At 49.0% G+C, this 23337-nt stretch overlaps 1 protein-coding gene across 1 annotated transcript; it reads left to right on the top strand.

Moving 5' to 3' along the window:
- Positions 1 to 3823: 3823 nt before the first annotated feature.
- On the top strand, positions 3824 to 23196 carry LOC135819731 (beta-1,3-glucosyltransferase-like; the record flags this gene model as incomplete). The annotated part of the gene is given in 13 exon segments (XM_065332986.1): positions 3824 to 3977; positions 5742 to 5761; positions 7012 to 7045; positions 7455 to 7641; positions 8083 to 8200; positions 10227 to 10363; positions 10703 to 10766; positions 11126 to 11260; positions 11492 to 11564; positions 12147 to 12372; positions 20527 to 20649; positions 21339 to 21495; positions 22161 to 23196. Coding segments are annotated over 13 exon segments (1617 nt in total). The 3' UTR covers positions 22458 to 23196.
- Between the last annotated feature and the right edge of the window lie 141 nt (positions 23197 to 23337).

The raw sequence follows: 23337 nt of genomic DNA, 5'->3' as shown, positions 1-23337 counted from the left end.
ATGCCTGTACCTATGGTGAAGTAAAATAAAGGTAACATAACATAACAGCAAGAGTACATAACCCCAAGAGTGTGCAACTGCCTGCACAACCTCTATGCTGTGCTGCGACGGCAGAACTTCACATCACGTGACATGGTTCGAAAGGTTATGCTGGCAAACAGTGCAAAGTGATCACAAGAGAGTTGTACCCAAAGCTGGGCTGCGTACAACCCAGTATCTATCATGCACAGAGTGCAAATAATGTGCACGGGTTCATCACGTGATGTGAAGTTCTGCCGTCGCAGACCCCATAGCTGGAGTTGCACACTCTTGGGTTATGTACTCTTGATAACAGGCAGGCCATGAAAATCGCTCTCAAACCTACCCAGTTGTCCATGGTCTCGGCTCTCTGCAGTAGCTTGCCGTGCAGCCTCTCGCCATCCCCGCCGGATCGCATAAACTTCTCCGCGTTGCGCTCAGTCTGACTCAGCTCTTCGGCGCTCAGGTGCGGCCGCAACGAGTCGACGTACTTCCGCAGCGTCTGCCCAAGCGGCGGCACAGGCAGTTTGGGCAGGTCGTCTTGGAAACGCAGCATCTCGCCCTCCTTAGACATATCTAAAACCAGAGTGCATCATAGCGGAATACAAGTGTTGAGTGCAAAAAAAAGAGAAGAAACACATGAGAACGAGTTATGCAGCAACTATCCACGACTGTAACAAGATGATAAACAGTCAGAAAGTGCGAAAATACTGAGGGCACGCGTTTCTTCTCTTTTTTTTACGTTTATTACTGGCTCAGTATCCAAGTTAAAATTGTGCACAAGTGTTGAGTACTGTTTTATACACTGGTTCTTTAGGGGGGGTACATACTGATTAAATTATGACAGGCTGCAATGCGAGTGCAGGAGCGCAGCCTACGCCTCCTCTCATCTCTCTCTCTCTCTCTCTCTCTCTCTCTCTCTCTCTCTCTCTCTCTCTCTCTCTCTCATTTTTTTTAAATACTTTATTAGTTCTCTTATTAGTTCTCTTGCTCCCCAACCCTCCCCGCTCTTCTCTCTCTCTCTCTCTCTCTCTCTCTCTCTCTCTCTCTCTCTCTCTCTCTTCTCTCTCTCTCTCTCTCTCTCTCTCTCTCTCTCTCTCTCTCTCTCTCCTCTCTCTCTCTCACTCTCTCTCTCTTTCTCTATCTATCTCTCTCTCTCTCTCTCTCTCTCTCTCTCTCTCTCTCTCTCTCTCTCTCTCTCTCTCTCTCTCTCTCTCTCTCTCTCTCTCTCTCTCTCTCTCTCTCTCTCTCACTCTCTCTCTTTCTCTATCTCTCTCTCTCTCTCTCTCTCTCTCTCTCTCTCTCTCTCTCTCTCTCTCTCTCTCTCTCTCTCTCTCTCTCTCTCTCTCTCTCTCTCTCTCTCTCTCTCTCTCTCTCTCTCTCTCTCTCTCTTTCTGTCTAAGTTTCTCTCTCTTTCTCTCTCTGCTATTGGCGCGCCTGGTTGTGATGAAGCCGAGACCCAAGGTCGGCAGAGCATCCCAGACCACGCCACCACTCCCCTTATTCATGGCTCACACATGACGGGTTTACGTGGCTCTAGTAAAAAAAAAAAAAAAAAATACTGTAGTACCCAGTACGTTCGTACATCAGGAGGTAGAAGCATTTTTTTTTACGAGTCGCGAACATTTTTTTCGACTCCCTGATGTACAGACAGTAGCCGCACTTGAACGGGCCCGGCTCTGACCCTATGTCAAGAGTTGTGCCAGTACACGTGTACTGTACCCGGTTGGTTGACATCCTAGAGCAGACACTGGGTACATGTGGCATGCTACATGTACACACTGCATGGTGCAGTGGCAAATTATGACACGTATCACCCCCAAAATGAGAGCTGAGAGAACCGACCCTGCCCGGTTTCCATGTATGGTGGGTTTCAGACTTTCCTAGATGGTCTCGGAGACCAAAAGCAGCACAGGAAGTCATGCATGAATCAAGCTAGACAGGCATGAATTGTGGTGACCTTCACTACCCACCACCCGGTAGACCTAGCCCAAATTTGCCGGCAATTCTTCCAGCGAAATATCGAAATTTTCCACGAAAAGAAATTGCTGGTAAATTCCCAGCAAAATATCGAATTTATAGAGGATCCGGATGTGTTTTGGCAATTTTATTCTAATTTCTTTGGCTTCATTTGGCCAATTTCGTCCTGAAATAGCTCGTACATGTTGTCAGGGGTACATAAATTTGAAATTGTGCCACAAAATCCACAATACTGACACCACTCGTAGTTTTGCTTTCCTCAGCAGAGTCACCATCCACTTTTACCAAAGTAGACGGTTCATTCGAAGCAATTTTTGCCACAAAGCAAGCAGGAGCAAAATGGAGCAAAATATCGGAAACGAAAGGCAATGCCAAGCAAAATATAGAAAGTGCTCGGGCAAAAATTTCCGGCAAAATATCGAAGCTCCCCGAGCAAATTTGGGCTAGGCCTACCACCCGGGCTAAAGTCACAAGAGTCACCTGATCATTGCAAAGGTTAGACTGAGCCAATGGGAGCTCTCGTGGCTAGTTTGAGTTACAGCGACCATGTCCTGTGTAAACGAACTGATCAGCAGCTACACACGCACATGTACATCAAATAATTATGGCTTGACATTCGGCGTTCGTCTTCTCACAGACTAGACCCGGCACAGGTCACCCATCCATGTCACCTGGGTAAGACCCACGCACGGCTCCGGCCATTTTTGGCCCTCCCCCCCCCCGGGCAATCAGAAACATAGCCTAGTCATACACAGACACCAGTGCCTGATCGTTGATGCAAGCCGTCGACTGCATGCAGCCCTCTGGCTCGGTTAAGGCCGTCTAGCTACGGCTACGGCTCTCAAGCTGCAACGAGCCTGATAGTGATGCGAATAAACGATCATGCACCAGTGCCTGTGTACGATTCTTCACTTGTGCCGCAAACTTATCTTGTGATAGAAACCTACCTATTGAGCAAAGTGCGTGCGTGCACATTCGCCAGGACAAGGACACTCCTTTCCAATGACTGATTATGTACTGCGTAATTCTAACCGTCCACCTAGCTAAACTACGCTACTGTTGCACCTGGGGAATTCCCCTAATTCGAGTACAAGCGTTTCGAAAGCGAAAAATAACTGAAAAGCATAGGATTCCTGAGGGGAGACAATTATTTTACGATTGAAAATAGAACCGACAGAGAACATATCAACTACTACACTTGTAGAGTACTGGGCTGCTGTCGTGAACACAATCGCGAGGTACTGGATCATGGACAAGATCGTGTCCTTCCAATGTCATGAAAATCTTCTCTCAGCAAGGCAAAGTGAATAACTGTCAGACGGAAATCTATTTTCACACGTAGCGATTTGAACATAAATAAACACGTGATTCAATCGTTGCACTCACCTGATTTTGAACTCGTCAAGGACCTGGAGAGCAGATTTCTCCCAGTTCGTGCTACTCCTTCCAAAAGCTTTGTTGATCTGATGGCCAGCAGCATCACGAAGCCAACTCCATCGGGGGAGCCGAACCTCTTTTTGGACTCCACACTGATGCTGGACCGACAGCTGACGCATAAAAAGCAGTCATGTACTCTTGATTGCACATTTTGTTTGACCCCTGGCCCTGCCACACCTCCCTTCTGACGCATGGGGACGGATTTCGAAAAGCTCTAATGATCTTTCTTGATTGAAGCCCCATCATCAAAGCATCATCAAACTCACCGGCGCGGCACGTGCATAGTTTGACATGAAGCCAAAAAACATCAAGAAAACGAAAGCAGCACTCGAGTACTCCTTGGCTTCGTCTGCTGGACAGATGCCGATAAAAATATTTGAAAGATCTCATGTGTATCCCTTTCTTATGTGCAAATTTCTTGCTCTGAATTTTATACCATCATTAGTCAGCGGCTGGTACAGATCAGGATCCCATTTTTATCTTTCAGCTCAGACCAATGTCGCTGTGGATTGTATTCTCGTTGCTTATTTTCCTTTCAGAAGGTGAGGGCAGGTGAAATTTTAGCCATTCATCTGTGTAATCATTTGCCCATTGTTGTGCAAACTGTTTGGAACAAGGTGCGACTATGGTACATGTTCAAGCCAAGACTACACTTGTGCGGTAGACTAGACTATGCATGTGGCGCACGTACAATTGTAATGTGGGGTGCATAGAAAAAAATGTTTGCGAACCACTCAGTTACTTGTGAGTCTGCACATCCATGCATCTGGGAATGCACAGTACGAGGTGATTTGGCTTTTTTTAACATTTGGCATTTTTTAACAAATGTGTAAAATTTGCTTTTCTTCTGGCTGTTTCTCTGCTCCGGATGGCTGTATCGAAACATGGGTGGTGGCAAATGGGAGCCAGTTTATCGTAGATCAACATTGACCAGAAAATTTGGTGCATATAATTTAATTCTCCCTGCCACGTTGGTATAACTAGTGGTGGGTGCTTTGCCATTTTGTGTAAAATGTGTAAAATGAGCCCCTGAATGGACGAGGAGGGCAGTGAATTGCTTCCGCAGGGCCTTTGGACGACATCAGGCCGACATCAGGCCGTCTTGCCATCACTAGATACAGTAAAGAAGAACAGTAGGTCACGGAATGCACTCTGTGAGAACGAAAACATCGCTGCGATGCTATGCTATCTATCCAATTCCACCGTATAACACAGCCACTAGTTACAAATACAAAAACACGGCTTTCGCAGCATACAATACAGTTCACTCCTCTGTTGACAGATTAATTTTCATCCACTAGCAATCCTTGAAGTGATATCTATCAACTTCAGAACATTGATGACCGAATATCCTAGTTTGTGATGCCATTTTACAAATTTGTTAAAAAATGACACACCAATTATTTGAATCCTGAGAATCCTGTGAAAGTAGGACATGATTCAAGACACTTTCCAAGGTGGGATCATTCCCATTTTTGGACACAACGGGCATGAAGGATAGCATTTCCACTTGCAATAATTCATTTGGACGTAACTTGTCTAGAAGTGACTGAAAAAACGTCATTTTACAACCATGTTAAAAAAAGCCAAACCACCTTGTACGTACATTCATGCAGTACTGGTACTGTATTATTCGGTGGATCCCTTCTTCGGCAACCTGCACTCTATCTCACCTACAGTAGAGTCGCGTGCTGAAGAACGTGGAGCCCAAGAACGTCCACTGCGGCCTGGAATTCTAAGAACGCCACAGCCTAAAGCTAAGAACGGCGGTGTTAGTTTTCTAGCAGCTTGTGGGATACATATGATCCAGTACGGTTTGTTTCTAAGAACGTGCTATAAGAACGCAGCCAGATTTCTGAAAAATAAGAACGTCCCAGGCTAACCCCTTGGAAACAACGTTCTTGGGCGCTCGACTACTGTACAGTGAAAAGCACATCCATCCCTGATACTCACAAGCAGTAGTTCAATACCCGGTGAAATTAAAATCTCCCAGCTGGACATCCTGACTGACATCGGGGTACATGGATTGACAGAACTCAGAGTCATCGCAGTTACCACCGCACTTGTTCACAGACTGACACTGTGTGTGCACTTGTGTGTGTGTGTGTGTGTTCGCACGTGCGCGCGCACGTGTGTGTGTGTACGTACGTACGTACGCGCGTATGTGCGTGTGTATGCATGCGCACGTGTCTGTGTGTGCACATGTGTATGTGTCGCCCACGTTCTCTAATCGTGTGCTCTGTACATGTACATGGTTCACAATCGTGCCCATGCACTCGGTTATGCTGACTGTGGTGTGTGGCCAGGGATCTTCGCCGGAACTAAGGTGAGATGTCCATTTCATGCCGCGTATGTGTGCAATCTAAAACCTGTACAAAATGAATTTGAGTCCTAGTGGTGGCGGTCAATTTGTCTTCTGATTTTTTTTCCATTTTCCATTCCCTCAACTAATGAATAAAATCGGAAGAACTGTAAACTGCCCAATATCCGTGTCACTAAATTTTCGTGATTTCCCAGAAGTAGTGGTAGTAGTAGTATTAATTTTATTACCGTATTTTTCTCTAATAAAAGCCCAGGTCTCCAATAATAGGCCAGTCTCCAATAATGACCCACCCGGTGTGAGGGCGGTTTGAAATAATAAGAGCACAGTCTCTAATAGTAGCGCGGGTCACAATTGGAGTATGCAACAAGTATATTGACTGCATATAAAACAGCATTACAACATGCCAAGAACATATTTGTAAGGAGGTTGTCAGTCTACTGCTTCCTTCCTGGCGCCAGTGCTATTGTGAAACATCTGTTTTGACAATATTCCTGAGTTTAGGGTTGAAAATTAGTCTTGATATGGTCAGTTTATGCCTGTATAGACTGGAGTTGGCTTGATAGTTGACAATTGAAAAAATAAGAGCCCAGTCTCCAATAATAGCCCAGTCTCTAATAGAAGCGCGGGTAGAGCTGTCACTGAAAAAATAAGAACCCCGGGCTCTTATTAGAGAAAATACGGTATTTAACTAGGGGAGTCCCAACAGGCATGGCCTTGTTACAGGGAATCCTAGGTGAATTTCGTGAGTTGAGCAAAAGTACCAGCAGATTGTGCCTGACGACAGTTTGGAGGAAGAGCGTTCCACCGACCTGCCGCCAGAAAAGAAACTGAGCGCAGTCCATACCCAATATGTACAGTAGGTAATATACCTAATAGAACCAGCCACTTTGCGATGGTAAATGTTCGACCGAGCACTGTTAGTGTTACCACACATATACATCCACTGTTGAAGTTTAATTTCACGATGGTTAATATTCGCGATGTGCTCTTCTCGCAAATTAAGCAAACATTAAAATACGCCGCAAACGTTAGGCAGTTTTCGGTATAGTGATGTAATAGTCCAGGGCGCCAGCTTTGAACTACCACAGAGAACTCGCCCTCTCTGCTGCGCAACTCCAGCAAAAGAGTTCAGAATGACACCCGAGAGTGCACTGCAGCGCTTGCCTTTCACTTCGAGTCTGCATGTTCCGTTGTGCTTCATGAGACTTCCCGGGCCGTTCATTCACTTTTTCTTTGCACTGTATCCTGCCCAGGATCCGGAATGTACACCGGCAGGATTGCTGAAGCGTAAGTTACTAAGTTTGCTAACCTAACCCCGACAGCCACAGTCCCAGTGCTTTCTGCATATAGTACATCATGTACATAACTATACAGTCAGACCTTGCTTAACCGCACACATTCGTTTGCCACAAAAATATCCGGATAGGCGAGGGAAGCGGACAATCGAGCACACATACTGTATGTATGCATGACATAATGATGTAAATCGGTTCCCATCGATTTTCTTCCGGACGGCGAGGGATCCGGATAAAAGAGGACCGGCTAAGCGAGGTCCGACTGTATACTAGTATGCAGTACTGCTCGATGAAATCCAGTCGAGTTTCTCAAATACGCGTCGTCATCTGTAGTCTGTAAAATGCTCTCACTCACCTTCGTTTGTTTGTGTGCGTGTGACCTGCTCCTGTTTGTCGTGCAGTCGAGGACATCCTGTTCGTTGTGCAGTCTCAAGCGCAGCCCTACCACCTGTCCCGTGCCAATGCGGCACGGCCGACGTGGCGTGCCGTGCTGGCCAGGGAGAAGATACACGCGCCGTTCAAGGCCATCTTCACGCACGAGCACGAGGATATGGCCAAGGCGTGGGCTGTGTTCCCTCTGATAGCGGCGTAAGTTCGCTTTGGCCGTGACGCGATCGGAGTGTAGTGAAACGCGGATGAGTGTAGTGAAACGCGGATGAATGTCCATGCCAGTAGGGCAGTCAGAGCAACAGCCCTGTTTGTTGTCATTGCTCGTCTCAAGTAGCTATACACCAAAGCAGTGTGTTGTCATTTTTGCCTTGCACCTTGCGACTGACGTATGGTTTGTGTGTGTGTGTGTGTGTGTGTGTGTGCGTGCGCGCGTGTGTGTGTGTGTGCGTGTGTATGTGTGTGTGTGTGTGTGTGTGTGTGTGTGTGTGTGTGTGTGTGTGCGTGTGCATGTGTGTGTGTGTGTGTGTGTGTGTGTGTGTGTGTGTGTGTGTGTGTGTGTGTGTGTGTGTGTGCGCATGCGCGCGCGTATGAAATGGCGTGCATGTGTTCTTGCCAACATGTACACACACGAAACAACAGCCTTGCTCATCGGCCGGAAGCATCCTCGGTCAAGTGGATCCTGGTCGTGGAAGACAGCACAGAGATTGTCTCCTTTTCCGCACTCCTGAAGAAACTCATGGGTTATGATGAGTGCAAGGTATGTGATGCTATCGTCAGTGCAGTGTAAGTGTCAGTGTCAGTGGACATCTCTCCATGAGCAGTGGAACATAGCACAGTCGGATCACGCAACACCACACACATCCACTTTCCACAAGAATATCCGGTTGGGCGACGGAACCGGATAGTCGAACACACATACTGTATGTAGACATGGCATATGCTGTAAGTCGGTAGCCAACGATTTTCTTCCGGATGGCGAGGGATCCGGATAAAAGAGGACCGGATAAGCGAGGTCTGACTGTACTGTAAACCTGTGTAGGGCGACCGCTCAAGGGACTTTCGAAATGTGGTCACTTTGTACAGGTGCTGGTGGTCTTATCCAGAGTCTTTTGACTGGGGGTAGCATCCCTTGGTCCTGGTTGTAGTGGTCCCCTGGGTAAGGTTTTGCTGTACCGTATTTCCCCGAATGTAAGTCGCACCTTTTTACACAATACGTCAAAAACAAAGAAGGGGCGGGGGGGGGGTGCGACTTACAATCGAGTGTGACTTCCTACTGGTGTGAATGTATTGATACAATTTGGTTCAGACCTAAAAATAGGGTGCGACTTATAGTCAAGTGCGCCTTATAATTGGGGAAATACGGTGCTCTTCTTGTTCTAGTCTACTCTGGCCGAAAAAAAGTTTTAAAAAACTACCTCACCCAAGCACAGAGCACGAGTCTTTATCTACAGGTACAGTAGAACATACTGTGGGATATCAACGTGTAAAGTACTGTTGCAGGTCCCTGAATTGGCAGAGGATACACCCAGCATGCTGGGAGAGCTACACACTGCTGAGAGAGCTACACACTGCTGAGAGAGCTACACACTGCTGAGAGAGCTACACACCGCTGAGAGAGCTACACACCGCTGAGAGAGCTACACACTGCTAAGAGAGCTACACACTGCTGAGAGAGCTACACACTGCTGAGAGAGCTACACACTGCTGAGATGATACGCTTGAAATTGAGGAGCAGAAAAAAGGGCAGCGACATGTAAGTCAGGTAATTCTTACATACCGTATTTCCGCAAATACAACGCCTTCCTAGAATACAAGGCCGGGACAGGGGGCGATTGAAAAAATACAAGACCCGTCTCCGATTAGAAGACCGGGTCTACTAAATGAATAATGTTAAAAATAGAAGCCCGTGCTCAAACTGTGTAGAAGAAGATGGAAGAACGGGGGTAAAACTGTGTAGCGAAAAATAGAAGACCGGGGTCAAACTGGGTTGAAAGAATAAAAGACCGTCCTCGAATACAAGACCGTCCTCAATTATAAGGCCGGGTTAGGACGAGTTAAAAAAATAGTAGACCGGCCTACTATTTGCGGAAATACGGTATCTCAGTTGCTCTCTTTTCTGCTACACAATTTCAATAGTACAGTTTGTATCGGCTATAGCGTACCCTTTTGATTTCCGTGATTTTATCACTATAACCGATGCATCACTATAATTATGCGATACGATCAATTTTTTTCTTTTTCGATCGACACATGAAAGGCAAGCTTCCAGCATGGCGTTTTGACAAATGAGCATGCTGCATAGTTGACAGTGCCCGCATTTCCATAAAAAAATTCTGTTATGTACATGTACATGTATCACTATAAAATAAGCAATGTGAAGAAAGTAAAAAATAGGGCCTTTGATATTATTGCTACATGTATTTTTTTAAAGTTATCACTAAAGCCGATAATGATATAGTGTGTTATGCATGTTTGATTCTTTGTTGCCATCATAATATCCGATATATCATTACATCCGATAATATTGGTTATAGTGATATTTGTTACTGGATAAAATACGTTTTGCTTTTGATATTTCGTGCCAATATCACTGTACCCGATATATTCTTATATCCGGTCACTCTATAGCCGATACAGACTGTATATCGTATCATTGAGCTTGTTGTTTTCTGCCTGCTCTCTCTCTCTCTCTCTCTCTCTCTCTCTCTCTCTCTCTCTCTCTCTCTCTCTCTCTCTCTCTCTCTCTCTCTCTCTCTCTCTCTCTCTCTCTCTCTCTCTCTTAGCCTGAGTTTCTGGGACGTGGGCTGCGTGACCGGGAGGCGGCCATTATACATCACTACGCGTTTGCCAACAACCCGACAGAGTTTGTCTACCCGGACTTTGCAGCCGGATGGCTGATATCCACACCGATGCTGCGCATGTGAGTTCTGTTCCGGTTGTCAAGCAGCCCCTTCAAGCCTTGAAGCTGTGTTACCCAACTTGGCACATCCACCCAGCATGCGGTGTGCGGTGCAGTTCAGTTCTCGAGCAGATGGTCGGTTTACAGCTCCCTTATCACTGGACATTTCTGTCCGCTTGGTTTGCAAATTCGAATAAAGAAAGCTGCAACAACAACACCACTGCAGCACTGCTCCTGCTGATGTTCGCATGCCGCAGTGGTCACAGGGGACCCTCTAGACCCCCTAGGGCCAGCAATAAATTTATGAGATTAGCTTATTCTCTCATTCTGTCATTCTTCCACTCTTTCTCTTTCTGCTAGGATGTCAGAGAGACTGGAGAGCAAACGAATCAATGCTGGTTTCACCATTGATCCGCAGCATGAGGTAAGGGTTTTCTGTCAGTAGCCGAAGGCATGGATAATTGGAATTTTACTTGATTGTTTCTCAACTTTCCAGATTTTCTTCTACTCCATTGTCACGACATTCTCATTCAAGAAACATTTCAGCCCGTACTGCTCATGCCTGCATACTCTGCTACACCGTAACTTGCAAACCAAAATTTCAGCCGCAAGAAGATCAGGCCTCAAAAGTCCAGGCTGAACATAGAAATAATATGTGCCGACTACCATATTTTTACAGTGCATCTACTTCTACTCTACAGTCAGTTAAGAGGGATACGGAGACGCTTTTCTTTCTCGTCACATGCGGATCCCTGCTCTTCCCGGTACTCTGTTCTCGTGTAGCTCGCTAAATACATCTATGACGAGTTTGACAAGCAGGCCATGACATCGGTAAACTGGCTGTGTGCAGGACTGACTGCTGACGAGGCACGGCAGAACGGCTGTGTCACTAACTTCAACAAGGACATCGAAGAATGTGTGAGTTTGCTATCCGTCTAGGACTGCTCGAAACATTGCTTTGGACTTCTCGTTGCTGCATATTTTTTCTGCTGCCAATGATTTTGTCTCGCTTCACTAAGATTCATAGCTTTCATATACTTTGTCCTTTTTCCAGGTGGGCTGTTTATGTGGGCACTGGTTGGGCCGTCTGTGCATGCACTAATGAAACAGTGTGTTGGTATGTTGGCGGTGCACTGTGTACTTTTGCAGGCAAAGACACCTGTCACCGTCCAGGATGTTTTCTTTGGTGTCAAGACGACACAGAAATTCCATGAAGATAGACGTAAGTAAAACCTTTTTCGTGAGTACAGTATTGCGCAATTCTGGGCCTTGTTTCATCTTGGAAAACAACTGCCCCAGTCTTTGCATGCTTCTTCAGACTGTTCGTGTGCATGCATACCACTGCGCACGCATGTGCTTGCGCATGTGAGGCTGTGCAAATTCCTGCCGGCAACTGAAACAGGAGAGGGTGTTTGCTCCCCACACCAGACCTCGCTCTTTCCCACCAACTTGACTTCACACTTCTGGGTCACGACTTTCCTGTGAAATCATCGCCGAAGTCGCTACCACTATCTCGTGATCATTCAAATACTGTAAGACCAGATATTTTAACGTCAATTTAAAATGTTAACGATCTCCGGATTTTTGTGGGTTAACGAGGTGAAATTCTAACGAATTCTGTCTCAAAGCCGGCAACTGACTGTACATGTACATATCGCTTTGCACGTAACGACTTCAAATGTTAGCGATTTTCTTAAATTCGTTAAATCGTTAGGATTAAACGTTCGTTAACATTACTGGTCGTACAGTACGTTTTGTAGAATGTGTGCATGCTCGCTGTCTGCTCACTTCTCCCGTTTCTCAGTCCCAGTCTTGCTGAACACCTGGGGTAAGGCGCTGATCAACAATGGCCACATGGTGCTCTATAGCAACGTGACGGACAAGAGCATACCCACCGTCGACTGCGGCGTGCCCAACACCGAGCGAGGACACTGCGGAAAGCTCTATGCCATCATGCGCTCGGCTGCAGAGCGCATGGCCAAGAGCAAGGAATCATGGCTGGTCGTGACGGACGATGACACGCTCATGAGGTACGCTCACGTCTGGGGTTTTTTGTGTTTTTTTTGGTTATATGGCTCAGTCATAGTTGACTCATGTGGTGATTAACCCTTTATGTACTGAAAAATTGTACACAGACTGAATTTGATCTCGACTTTCGAGCTTCGTAACTCTGGAACCACACATCGGAGCGCTTCAGCGATTGTTTTAATGGACAGCTGGGAGTTTTCTCTTTGACTTACATATTTTAGTTTTTGGATATAACCCAGAAATGACTGAGTTACGATCGATTGAAAATTTGAAAAGTTTCGATCCCAGGGGATCGAAAGTTGTACAGTCCGTACACAAAGGGTTAAGACATAGCGGGCTGGCACGTAAGGTAGTGTGGGTTGGTCATGGCTGAATATCTTAACCATCACTGGTTATGCTATGTGTGTGCCAACTCCGGTACACAGTCCTACTCTTATTTCCCCTACATTGCTCTGCCTCTCACACCGCACTGCACCCCATTCCTACGTAAGCACGTGTGATTGTCACACCGACCCTCACATTCGCACTATTTTACTCAGACTTACACTAGCACTTACGCTGTGTAGTTACTCCCGTTGTGCTAGCTGGCTGGCTGATGTGAGCTGGCCTGGGATGAGCTGGCTGGTGCAAGCTAGCTGCTGTGATTTGGCGGATGTGACTCTATGAGCTAGCTGTTGCGAGGTGGCTGGTACATGGTGCGAGGTGGCTGGTGGCTGGTGCGAGGTGGCTGGTGCGAGGTGGCTGGTGCGAGGTGGCTGGTGCGAGGTGGCTGGTGCGAGGTGGCAGGTGCGAGGTGGCTGGTGCGAGGTGGCTGGTGCGAGGTGGCTGGTGTTACGTTTTCTTACTCTTAGTACTCCCTTGTGCCATTGTTCCAGCAGATGCTGCAGGTGTCGCTGACCTGCACAGTTTGTACGAGTACTTGTAGATTTATGCAGTGCGTGTCTACAGCTGTATTTGAATGTGTGCGTAGTGCACAGTTGCAGTTGTGCCCTAGGCCCTGTGTCTGTGATACGTGATTTGTGGTGCGTGTTAGCTTACACGTGGGAATGCTACGCGCTTTCATGTGACCTGCGTTACTTCCTTCTCACTGTACTTCCTTTTATGCATGTATCGCTGGCATATGCGACACGGGCCGGCCGGGCCGGAGTGTGTATTGGTTTTGGAAGCAGGTGCCTTTTGTTCTGTGAGTTGTTCGCATGCACATGTTGCTGGCCGCGTGGTAATGTTTTGGTTCTTGTTGTGTTGGACCTGAGCTCTAGATTCTACAAGTTTGTAGCTGTTGTGATTTTACTATGTTCCATGGGTCTGAATAATTGTGTTCTCCGGAGTGGAGTAAAACTGAACTGTGATTCGATTGTGTGCGGAAACCCGGTGTTGACGAAAGTGTGTTGACCTGGGCGCTGAGGAAAAGTAACATAAACTGGCACCTCCGACGGGATCCTTTTGCCTTTCCGTGGTTGCTGAGAGTCGTCGCCATGAGTGAGGAGCGGCGTATCAGCCACAGATCGACGAAAGGAAAGGAACCCAGGCGATATGGATTTTCTGGAAGTGAGCGCTCGAGTACTCATGCCAGTCCTGGGAGCACTGAACTCGTAGAATTGGAGAGAGCTCGAGTGGCCAGAAAAAGGGCAGAGGCCGAAGTGCGAGTGGCAGAAGAGATTGCTGCACTGCAGGAACAAGTTCTGCAGAGTAAGTTAGCTGTCCTGCAGAAACGGCAAGCCTTGGAGCAAGCTCGTTCCGAAGAAGAATCTGCACACGAGTCGGCGGCAGGAGCTAGCCCGTCGCCTCGTAGAGAAATTGCTTCGGACGGGGACGTGGTCTTCCAACGAAGTCGTGACGGCGCAAGTGCGACTCTGCGATCTTGTATGCCACCACGAGCGGAGTCGGACAGTGCAGTTACCGGTAGTAGGTTTACGACTGATCCTCCGTTACCACTCGCGCGCCCCAGTGTTGAAAATGTGAATACACCGGTAGCAGGAACAGCAGCTGCTCAGCTATCGCAGAATGTCCCGGACGTCGTTGACGGTGTGTCTGAAGAGTCAGACCACTATGTGTCATCCAGTAGCGCCTCAAGTAGTGACACTGCTGGTGACTCTACAACTACTGGAACTACAACTAACGCCAGTAGTGGTGAAAGTGATAACAGCCACACTGATAGTAGTACTGTTAGTCACTATGGGCCTGCTTCCAGGCGTGTTGGTACACGTGCTCTGGCCAACGCAGGAGTTGCGTCCAGAGGCGGAGCTGCCTGCACTACCCAGCCAGTACATAGCAGCCGCAGCAACTCCAAAAAAGAGCAAGCTGCCTCAGAGCAAAGACAGCATGCAGACAACAGCCATGCCTGTGGTAAGTGCGAGGGTGCACACCATATTGCAGATTGTGGCGAATTCAAGAGTCTGCCCGTGCAAAAGAGAAATGACACGATCCGGAACCTACGGCTATGCGTCAACTGCCTGGGAGATGGGCACTGGGCACGAGACTGCATGGCAGCGGTGTGCCGAGAGTGTCAAGGCAAGCATCATCATTTACTGCACCGTGAACGACAAGGCAGTTTTACACCATCACCACCAACGCGAAAAGAGGCTAGCCACCATGTGAACAGCGAATCCCTGCCAGCCAATGACGACGAGGCTGGCTTGACCTCATTCATGACGATACCGGTGAGGGTTGCAAATGGAACAGTGACTGCCACAGCCAACGTCCTTCTTGACTCTGGATCAACATGCAGCTTTGTCACAGAGAGGCTTGCACACCGACTACGGCTGCGAGGAGAGCGCAAGCCAGTGCATGTTGGTGTGCTAGGCGGTCAAGTTCTCTCAGGCGAGCGAGAGGTGGTGTCTCTGTCCCTTCATCAATATGACAGCCAGGAGATATCAGAAGTTGAGGCATATGTGCTGCCAAAGATCACAAGCGACGTGCACGTTGCTGATTGGAGCCGTCTGCGTCACCAGTGGCCACATCTAGCAGACATTGATTTCCCTGCTGCAAGCAATCAATGCGCCATCGACATCCTAATCGGGCTAAATTCAGCAGCACTGCACAGTGCACAGGAAGAACGGATTGGCAAGGCAGGTGAGCCCATTGCAAGGCGCACGCCCTTGGGATGGGTCTGTTTCGGTTCAGCCATACAAGACAGCTCTGTCCAGCACACCCATCATGCCCTGGAACTAACACAGACAGGTCTCGACTCGCTTGTCCGTAACTTCTGGGACTTGGAAGCGGTCGGCATGCAACCGTCTGCTGAGAGCTACCTGTCACCTGACGAACGCCATGCTGAGGAAATGACTCGACAGCAGCTAGGGTACGCAGATGGTCGATTCGTTGTCGGTATTCCCTGGCAGAATGGAGCGCGTCCTCAGATCACGAGCAACCGAGTGCAGGCGGAGGATCGGCTGCGTTCGCTACTGAGGTCTCTAGAGAGAAGACCAACCGTTCAGATTCGCTATGCAAAGGTGCTAGAGGAGTACCTACAGAAGGCGTACATTCAGGAGCTGACATCTGATCAAGTCCAGCAATGTGGCCGTGAGCAATGGTTTCTGCCGCACTTCGCAGTAGTCCGCGAAGACAAAGCTACAACTAAGGTCCGTGTTGTGTTTGATGCTGCAGCTCGCTTCAACGGCACGTCCATCAATGAACACATGTACGCTGGGCCGCGACTGCAGAATGACCTCGTCACAGTACTGATCCGGTTCTGCATGCACCCCGTGGCACTGATTGCTGATGTGTCGGAGATGTTCCTTCAGGTATCACTACAGCCTGAGGATCGCAGATATCACCGATTTCTTTGGAAGACCGGGGACGGAGTCAAGGCCTATGAGTTCACCAGGTTGGCGTTTGGCATCCGTGCATCGCCATACCTTGCAGGCAGAGCTTTGCTGGAGACGGCCGAGCGTTTCGGAGCGAACTACGACCCAGCAGTCAGTGACACAGTTCGCAAGGCATTCTACGTCGACGACATGTTGAAGTCCTTGCCTGACGACCAGAAAGCAATGCGTCTTCGGTCTCAGCTACAAGACCTCCTGAAGAAAGGCGGCTTCCATCTCCGGAAGTGGTTGAGCAACAGTGAAGCAGTGATGGAATCAATTCCACCGGAGCACCGCGCGCCGGCCACGTCTAAGTCCATAACGGCACAAGAGTCGTGTGGACAGCCCTCACAAAAGGCACTGGGCGTAACGTGGATGGTCAGCGAAGATTATTTCACGTTTCACTATCAGGAACCCACATCCGCTGCGTGCACGAAGCGCACCGTCCTCAGTCGCATGGCATCACTGTTTGACCCCAGAGGGCAACTAGCATCATTCACCATCAGGAGCAAGTTGTTGTTCCAGGAACTATGTCTTGCGGGGCTCGGCTGGGACGACCCACTGCCTGAAGAGACGGCGGTAGCTTGGCAAGAATGGTTTGCTGAGATGCCTAAGCTAACACAGCTACGCATTGATCGCTGTTTTCAAGATAGCACAACGTCGATGGGTCTGAGTGTGCACACGTTCACCGACGCATCAGAACGGGCCTACGCCGCTGCGTCATACGTCCGAGCAGAGCGACCAGATGGTACAGCGAAGGTTACCCTGGTGATAGCCAAGGCAAGACCAGCACCGATCAAGCGTCGATCCATTCCGATGCTAGAGCTGCAGGGAGCGGTCCTGGGTGTGCGTCTTGGGACGTACGTTAGCGAAGCTCTCGGTGTGAGAGCAACCGACAGCCACTACTGGAGCGATTCCATGAATGTCCAGTATTGGATTCGATCACCCAGCCGAAAGTTCAAGCTGGAAGTCGGCAACCGGATATCGGAGATCCAACAGCAGTCTATGGCACGGAACTGGCGTCATGTTCCCGGAGTCAGAAATCCAGCTGATCTCCCCACCCGTGGGATGACAGTCACACAGCTGGCAGAGGAGAGCAGGTGGTGGCATGGACCAACGTTTCTGGCACAGCAACAGAGCGAATGGCCAGATCGCAGGATAGCTGTGCCGAAGGAGCTACCACAAATGCTCAAGACTCCTGAAATCACGATGACGGCAATGATGTCACCACCGTTGCGGCTAAGTCCAAACAACTATTCCTCGTGGAGCCGTCTTGTGCGGGTCACGGCTTGGTGCATGCGTGCCATACACAATCGCCGCAAGAGCCGACTGCCACAGCTAACGCTCAGCGACGCCCGTGTGAAGATTGCAATCAAGAACAGCAAGGAGGTTGCCGTGCCCGAGCTCTCACCAGCTGAGTTTGAAAGAGCGGAGCACTATTGGATCATGCGTGCGCAAGATGAGAGCTATGGTGAAGTGACGAGCACGCTGAGAAAAGGGAAGGAGTTGCCAAGCAGCGCCCCTTTTCTCAAGTTGCAACCGCGCATCGACGAACAGAGTGGATACCCCGTATTAAGAGTTAGTGGGAGACTGCGTACGGCTTACCACTTGGCATCTGAGTTTCGATCGCCAATTATTCTACCACCTCGACACCGAGTGACAGAGCTGATCATTCGGAGAGAGGATGAGCGATGCCGACACAGCATTGGCACGAATCACATCCTGTCCAATCTCGCCGATCACTACTGGCTTGTGAAGGGCAAGCAAATGGTGAAGTCACATCGGCACCACTGCGTGGGATGTCAGAAGGTGTGGCGCAAACCAGCCACTCCCAGGATGGGTCCTCTCCCAGACCTCCGCACGCAAGGACCACTTCTGGCATTCGCCCGCACCGCTGTGGACTTCGCCGGACCGTTTCTAGTGAAGAGAGGTCGAGGACGTACACAAGAGAAGAGGTATGTGGCAGTGTTCACGTGTCTGCAATCTCGAGCGTGTCACTTGGAGCTGGTTACCTCTCTCGACACGACTGGCTTCAAGATGGCCCTGACGCGATTCTGCAAGCGTCGCGGCACACCCGAGATGTTGCTTACTGATAATGGAAGCAATTTTGTTGCGACAGAGCGAGAGCTGAGGGAGGCAGTCGCCCAGCTTGACCATGCCGACCTCACATCGGAGTATGCAGGCCAAGGGATTGAGTGGAAATTCAATCCGCCTCGTTCTCCTCATTTCGGCGGCGTGTTCGAACGGATCGTGCGCTCCATGAAGCAAGTTCTCCAGACTGTGCTGTACAAGGCTGATTTAACTGAAGAAGAGCTCCAGACAGTATTGGTGCAGGCCGAGGCTCTCATCAACTCGCGGCCATTGACAACGCTTTCGGAGGAAAGTGAAGACCTGGAGCCGCTAACGCCTTTGCATTTCTTGGTTGGCCATTCGAGAGTTGCAACAGCGTTGGAAGCAACCCCGGAGGGGGGTCTGCATCGTCGCTGGCAGTTGCTTCAGGATCTGATGAAGCGCATTTGGAAGAGGTGGCTCCGCGAGATTGTTGCTCGAGCCAATTTGGAGACGAAGTGGCACCGTGATAGTGCATCGGTTACAGTCGGCAAAATCCTGATGATGCTGGACGAATCGCTCCCAAGGACTCACTGGCCGCTTGGTCGAGTGGTCGCTACGTATCCTGGAAAGGACGGGAAGGTGCGCGTAGTGGACGTGAAGGTCAAAGGGAAGGTGTACAAGCGCAGCATCCACCGCTTGGTGCCCCTAGATGTGGAACCGTCGGCAGTCAAGGTGACTCTCCCAGCCTCTGCCGAAGTCCGGCTAAGTGATCTCAATGAGTGACATTAACTGGCATGCTCGCCGTTGTTAATGCTGTGTATCAAGTTACGGTTTTGCCCAATAGCGTATAGGCATTAGATTCGCTCAGTTTTCCCACGTTCGCTCATGAGGGAGGGAATGTTACGTTTTCTTACTCTTAGTACTCCCTTGTGCCATTGTTCCAGCAGATGCTGCAGGTGTCGCTGACCTGCACAGTTTGTACGAGTACTTGTAGATTTATGCAGTGCGTGTCTACAGCTGTATTTGAATGTGTGCGTAGTGCACAGTTGCAGTTGTGCCCTAGGCCCTGTGTCTGTGATACGTGATTTGTGGTGCGTGTTAGCTTACACGTGGGAATGCTACGCGCTTTCATGTGACCTGCGTTACTTCCTTCTCACTGTACTTCCTTTTATGCATGTATCGCTGGCATATGCGACACGGGCCGGCCGGGCCGGAGTGTGTATTGGTTTTGGAAGCATGTGCCTTTTGTTCTGTGAGTTGTTCGCATGCACATGTTGCTGGCCGCGTGGTAATGTTTTGGTTCTTGTTGTGTTGGACCTGAGCTCTAGATTCTACAAGTTTGTAGCTGTTGTGATTTTACTATGTTCCATGGGTCTGAATAATTGTGTTCTCCGGAGTGGAGTAAAACTGAACTGTGATTCGATTGTGTGCGGAAACCCGGTGTTGACGAAAGTGTGTTGACCTGGGCGCTGAGGAAAAGTAACAGCTGGTGCGAGGTGGCTGGTGCGAGGTGGCTGGTGCGAGGTGGCTGGTGCGAGGTGGCTGGTGCGAGGTGGCTGTTGCGAGGTGGCTGGTGCGAGGTGGCTGGTGCGAGGTGGCTAGTGTGAGCTAATTGGTTTGGCTTAGATCTCCACACTCCTTGCTCTCACGTGTTACAGTGAAACCTCGTTAGGAAGAACACTGATAAGACAAACTTTCGCTTTAGAAGAACTAGTGTTCATAGCTCTGTTGGATAAATCACTGTCTATTCACTGGGTATACAATACGGATAAGAAGAACTCCCGTTATTACGAACAAATACCATCGGTCCCTTGGTGTTCGTCCTAAAGAGGTTTGACTGTACTTTAGCATGATGCGCTGGTAGTTACCAAGTCTTGGTGGTACTTTCCCCACGCTCCTTATTCTGAGCACCGTTCAATGTCCACACCCTCCAGATTGAAATAAATAGCCGGGCACCTTACTGTTGTGAAGAGACTGGAGGAAAACCCTGCGTTGTGTGCTGGACAAGGCTTTGTTACCGGAGTCCATTGCGTAGTGTCTGTTTTAGTTCTTGGTTCTCCCTTGCCCACTATAGCAATGTGGCTGATGTACAGGTACATTGTGGGATACAAGAGGTGGGTGGGCATGCACGCATCATGGCGGCTTCACTAATCGAGTGTAGCAGTCGATGCAAGCAGTTGTTTCTATTAATTTTGTCGAAAGTTCTCAAAACGCGCTTTCATTCGAAAACTGCACACCGTTTACCAGTACGTCGTTTCCTGCACACTGGACTTCGTTCCCCCTGTGTATGTGTGTCTGCAGCGTTCCGCGACTCCTGACGCTGCTCAGTTGCTATGACGCCAGCACAGCGGTTGCCATCGGTGAAGTGTATGGCTACGGCGTGGATTCCGGCCACGGCTACGCTTATCTAACCGGTGGTGGAGGGTAAGGGATACAACTATAAGACACTCAAATTCTCTCTACAGGCATTTTCAGACGTTGGCCCATAGAGGGTGGTGGCATTCCTATGCAGGGATGAATTTATCCTGTATCGCATCGCAGTTTGCTACGCAAAATCGATCTACTGCTACTCGAAAATCACAGTGACATGCAGAAAACTGCCATACATACATGTACAGGCGATCCATGCTTTTTGTAGCTTGCGCCACAATTGATATTTTGCATAGCAAAAACTGCTATGCAAAAACATGACAGTAAATTCATCCCTGCTACGGATGCAGAAAACTCGGCCTCCGGCTGAGTCACACCCGAATCGTGAATATTTTTCACCGACGTTGTTCCGCTGAAGAATGCCACAAGAAAACGTTCGGGATTCATAACTTACTACGTTGCTTTTGTGTGTGTGTGTGTGTGTGTGTGTGTGTGTGTGTGTGTGTGTGTGTGCGTGCGTGCGTGTGCGTGCGTGTGTGTGTGTGTGTGTGTGTGTGTGTGTGTGTGTGTGCGTGCGTGCGTGCGTGTGTGTTGACAGTACAGCGCAGATAATCATCTTCATAGTATTTAATACTTTAAAATTGTTATCTCCTTGCCACCTATTCAGGCGTTTTCTTTTTAATTTCCACAAAGTCTCAACTATCTGCATGATATCCTGTACCATTCTGGGGTTTTGTGTGCAGATTTGTACTGAATCTTCCCGCCGTGAAACGGCTACTGGATGCATCGGAAACCGGTAGATGTGGCTGCCACGGGGATGATTCGCCGGACGATATGTTCTTGGGCATGTGCCTGGAGGCTCTGAAGATTCCCATTGTGCATCGGCCGGAGTTTCATCAGGTATGTCGGTGTGAGCGTGCATTCGTGAGCGATAAAGTATCGACAACAGCACCCCACCGCTTGGACTCTTTCGGGGTTGTGCTGTGGAGGTGGGCGGATGAGCCTGTCCTTATCCCAGTACTTCAAGTACATTCGGATTGTGGGTACGTGCATGCTTGAGTGCGTGCATGTATGTACAGTCAGCGTGAAACTCTCAGCTGCAACTAACCGTTCCAACTTCTGTGGTCTGCGTTCATGTGTGGATGTATGTCTGTGTGTCACAGTGTGTGCCTGGCTTTGTGTGTAAATGTATGTCTGTGTGCATCTCGCTGAATGTGTAGATGTGTGTTTGTGCGTGTCTCGCTGAATGTGTAGATGTGTGTGTGTGTGCGTGTCTCGCTGAATGTGTAGATGTGTGTTTGTGCGTGTCTCGCTGAATGTGTAGATGTGTGTGTTTGTGCACGCCTTACTGAGGGTGTGAATGTATGTCTGTGTGCACGTTACTGGATGTGTAGACGTGTGTGTGTTTGTGTGTGTCGCTGTATGTGTAGCTAGCCTTGCGTTTTGACTTTGCAGAGGATTCGTATGCCCATTTTGAGTGCAATACTATTGAATTCCCTGTACAATATGTTCTTTCTCCCACAACAGTTCTCTTCATTGTCCTGCGCTGTCCTGTTTCCTTTCAGGCTCGGCCCGGAGAGTACGCCGCTGGTTATTTGCAGCGGCAAACTCCTGTGTCGTTTCACCGTCATTCGTTCCACGACCCCTACGACGCTTTCAACGACTACCTGGGCGGAAATGTCAACACTGACTGGCTAGCCCCGCTGCGGCAGCCGGCTGAAGATGAGTCCATGGAAGCAGAGGTCCCAGAGCAAGATGCCGAGTTGGTTCGTGAGGAAGAACGGGATGCCAGAGACGACGGTGATATTGCGGAGGTCGGGACGGTGGAAACGTCCCAACGTCCATTGAACGATGAGCTTTGAATCACCCGTGGTGCTGCTGCAGTGCCGTGTAGACACTTCACAGGAGGACCAGTGTCTGCTGCGGCATGCAGGTGACATTTTGCAGAAGGACAATGGTGAATGGACCCATGAGCCGAGCTGTGCGCATGGATGAGAGTAAGGGGGTTGTTTTATGCCGGCGAGACATGGCACATCGCCTTCATTTTAGATTTGATATGACTTCAACAGGCCGTTGAGATGTGACTGCTTGGCTTGGCGCAGGCATGTCACTTTCTGCTTTGTAGCTCTGTCTTATCTCCCATTGCACATGAACTAACAATGCTTGGCATGCCCAGTCAGCTATGCCCAAACTACCGCGAATGCAGCGCCGTAGCCTATAAGTTAGGCTAGGCTACTGGAATACATGTCTTTAGATTGCTGGACTTTCTGGGGGCATGTTTAAACGCGCTCTAACACGTAGTGTATGGCTAGGCTCACTTTGGGAGCAGCCGGCTCTCGCTTCGCGACATTGCGCCCGCCTGTGTGATGCATTCAAGCCTAAAATAGCAGTGTACGGATCTTATGAAGTCTTTGCATTCAAGCCTAGAATAGCAGTGTACGGATCCTATGAAGTCTTTAGTAATACTCTTAGCTATCTTGGCCACCGGAAGCAATTTCTGATTGGTCCGGTTATACCATAGCCTTTCATATTATTTTGTGTATGATAATATTTTAAAGCAGGTATACTTAACCTCGGCAGTAAGCAAGCCTTGCTGCTGGCGAGCAAGTTGGTCCCGTGATGACCTGACCTGACCTGACCGACCGGACCGGTTCCGGCGGGCCGGGCTGTCTACACAGCCGAGACGTAGTTAGCATGTGTGCATTTACTACACTGCATTGAAGCAGTGAATGGGATTTTCGG

The sequence above is a fragment of the Sycon ciliatum genome, chromosome 6, assembly GCF_964019385.1.
Source record: "Sycon ciliatum chromosome 6, ocSycCili1.1, whole genome shotgun sequence".
NCBI lineage: Eukaryota > Metazoa > Porifera > Calcarea > Leucosolenida > Sycettidae > Sycon > Sycon ciliatum.
Note: the sequence above shows the minus strand (reverse complement) of the source record. Positions and strands in the feature narration are given on the sequence as shown.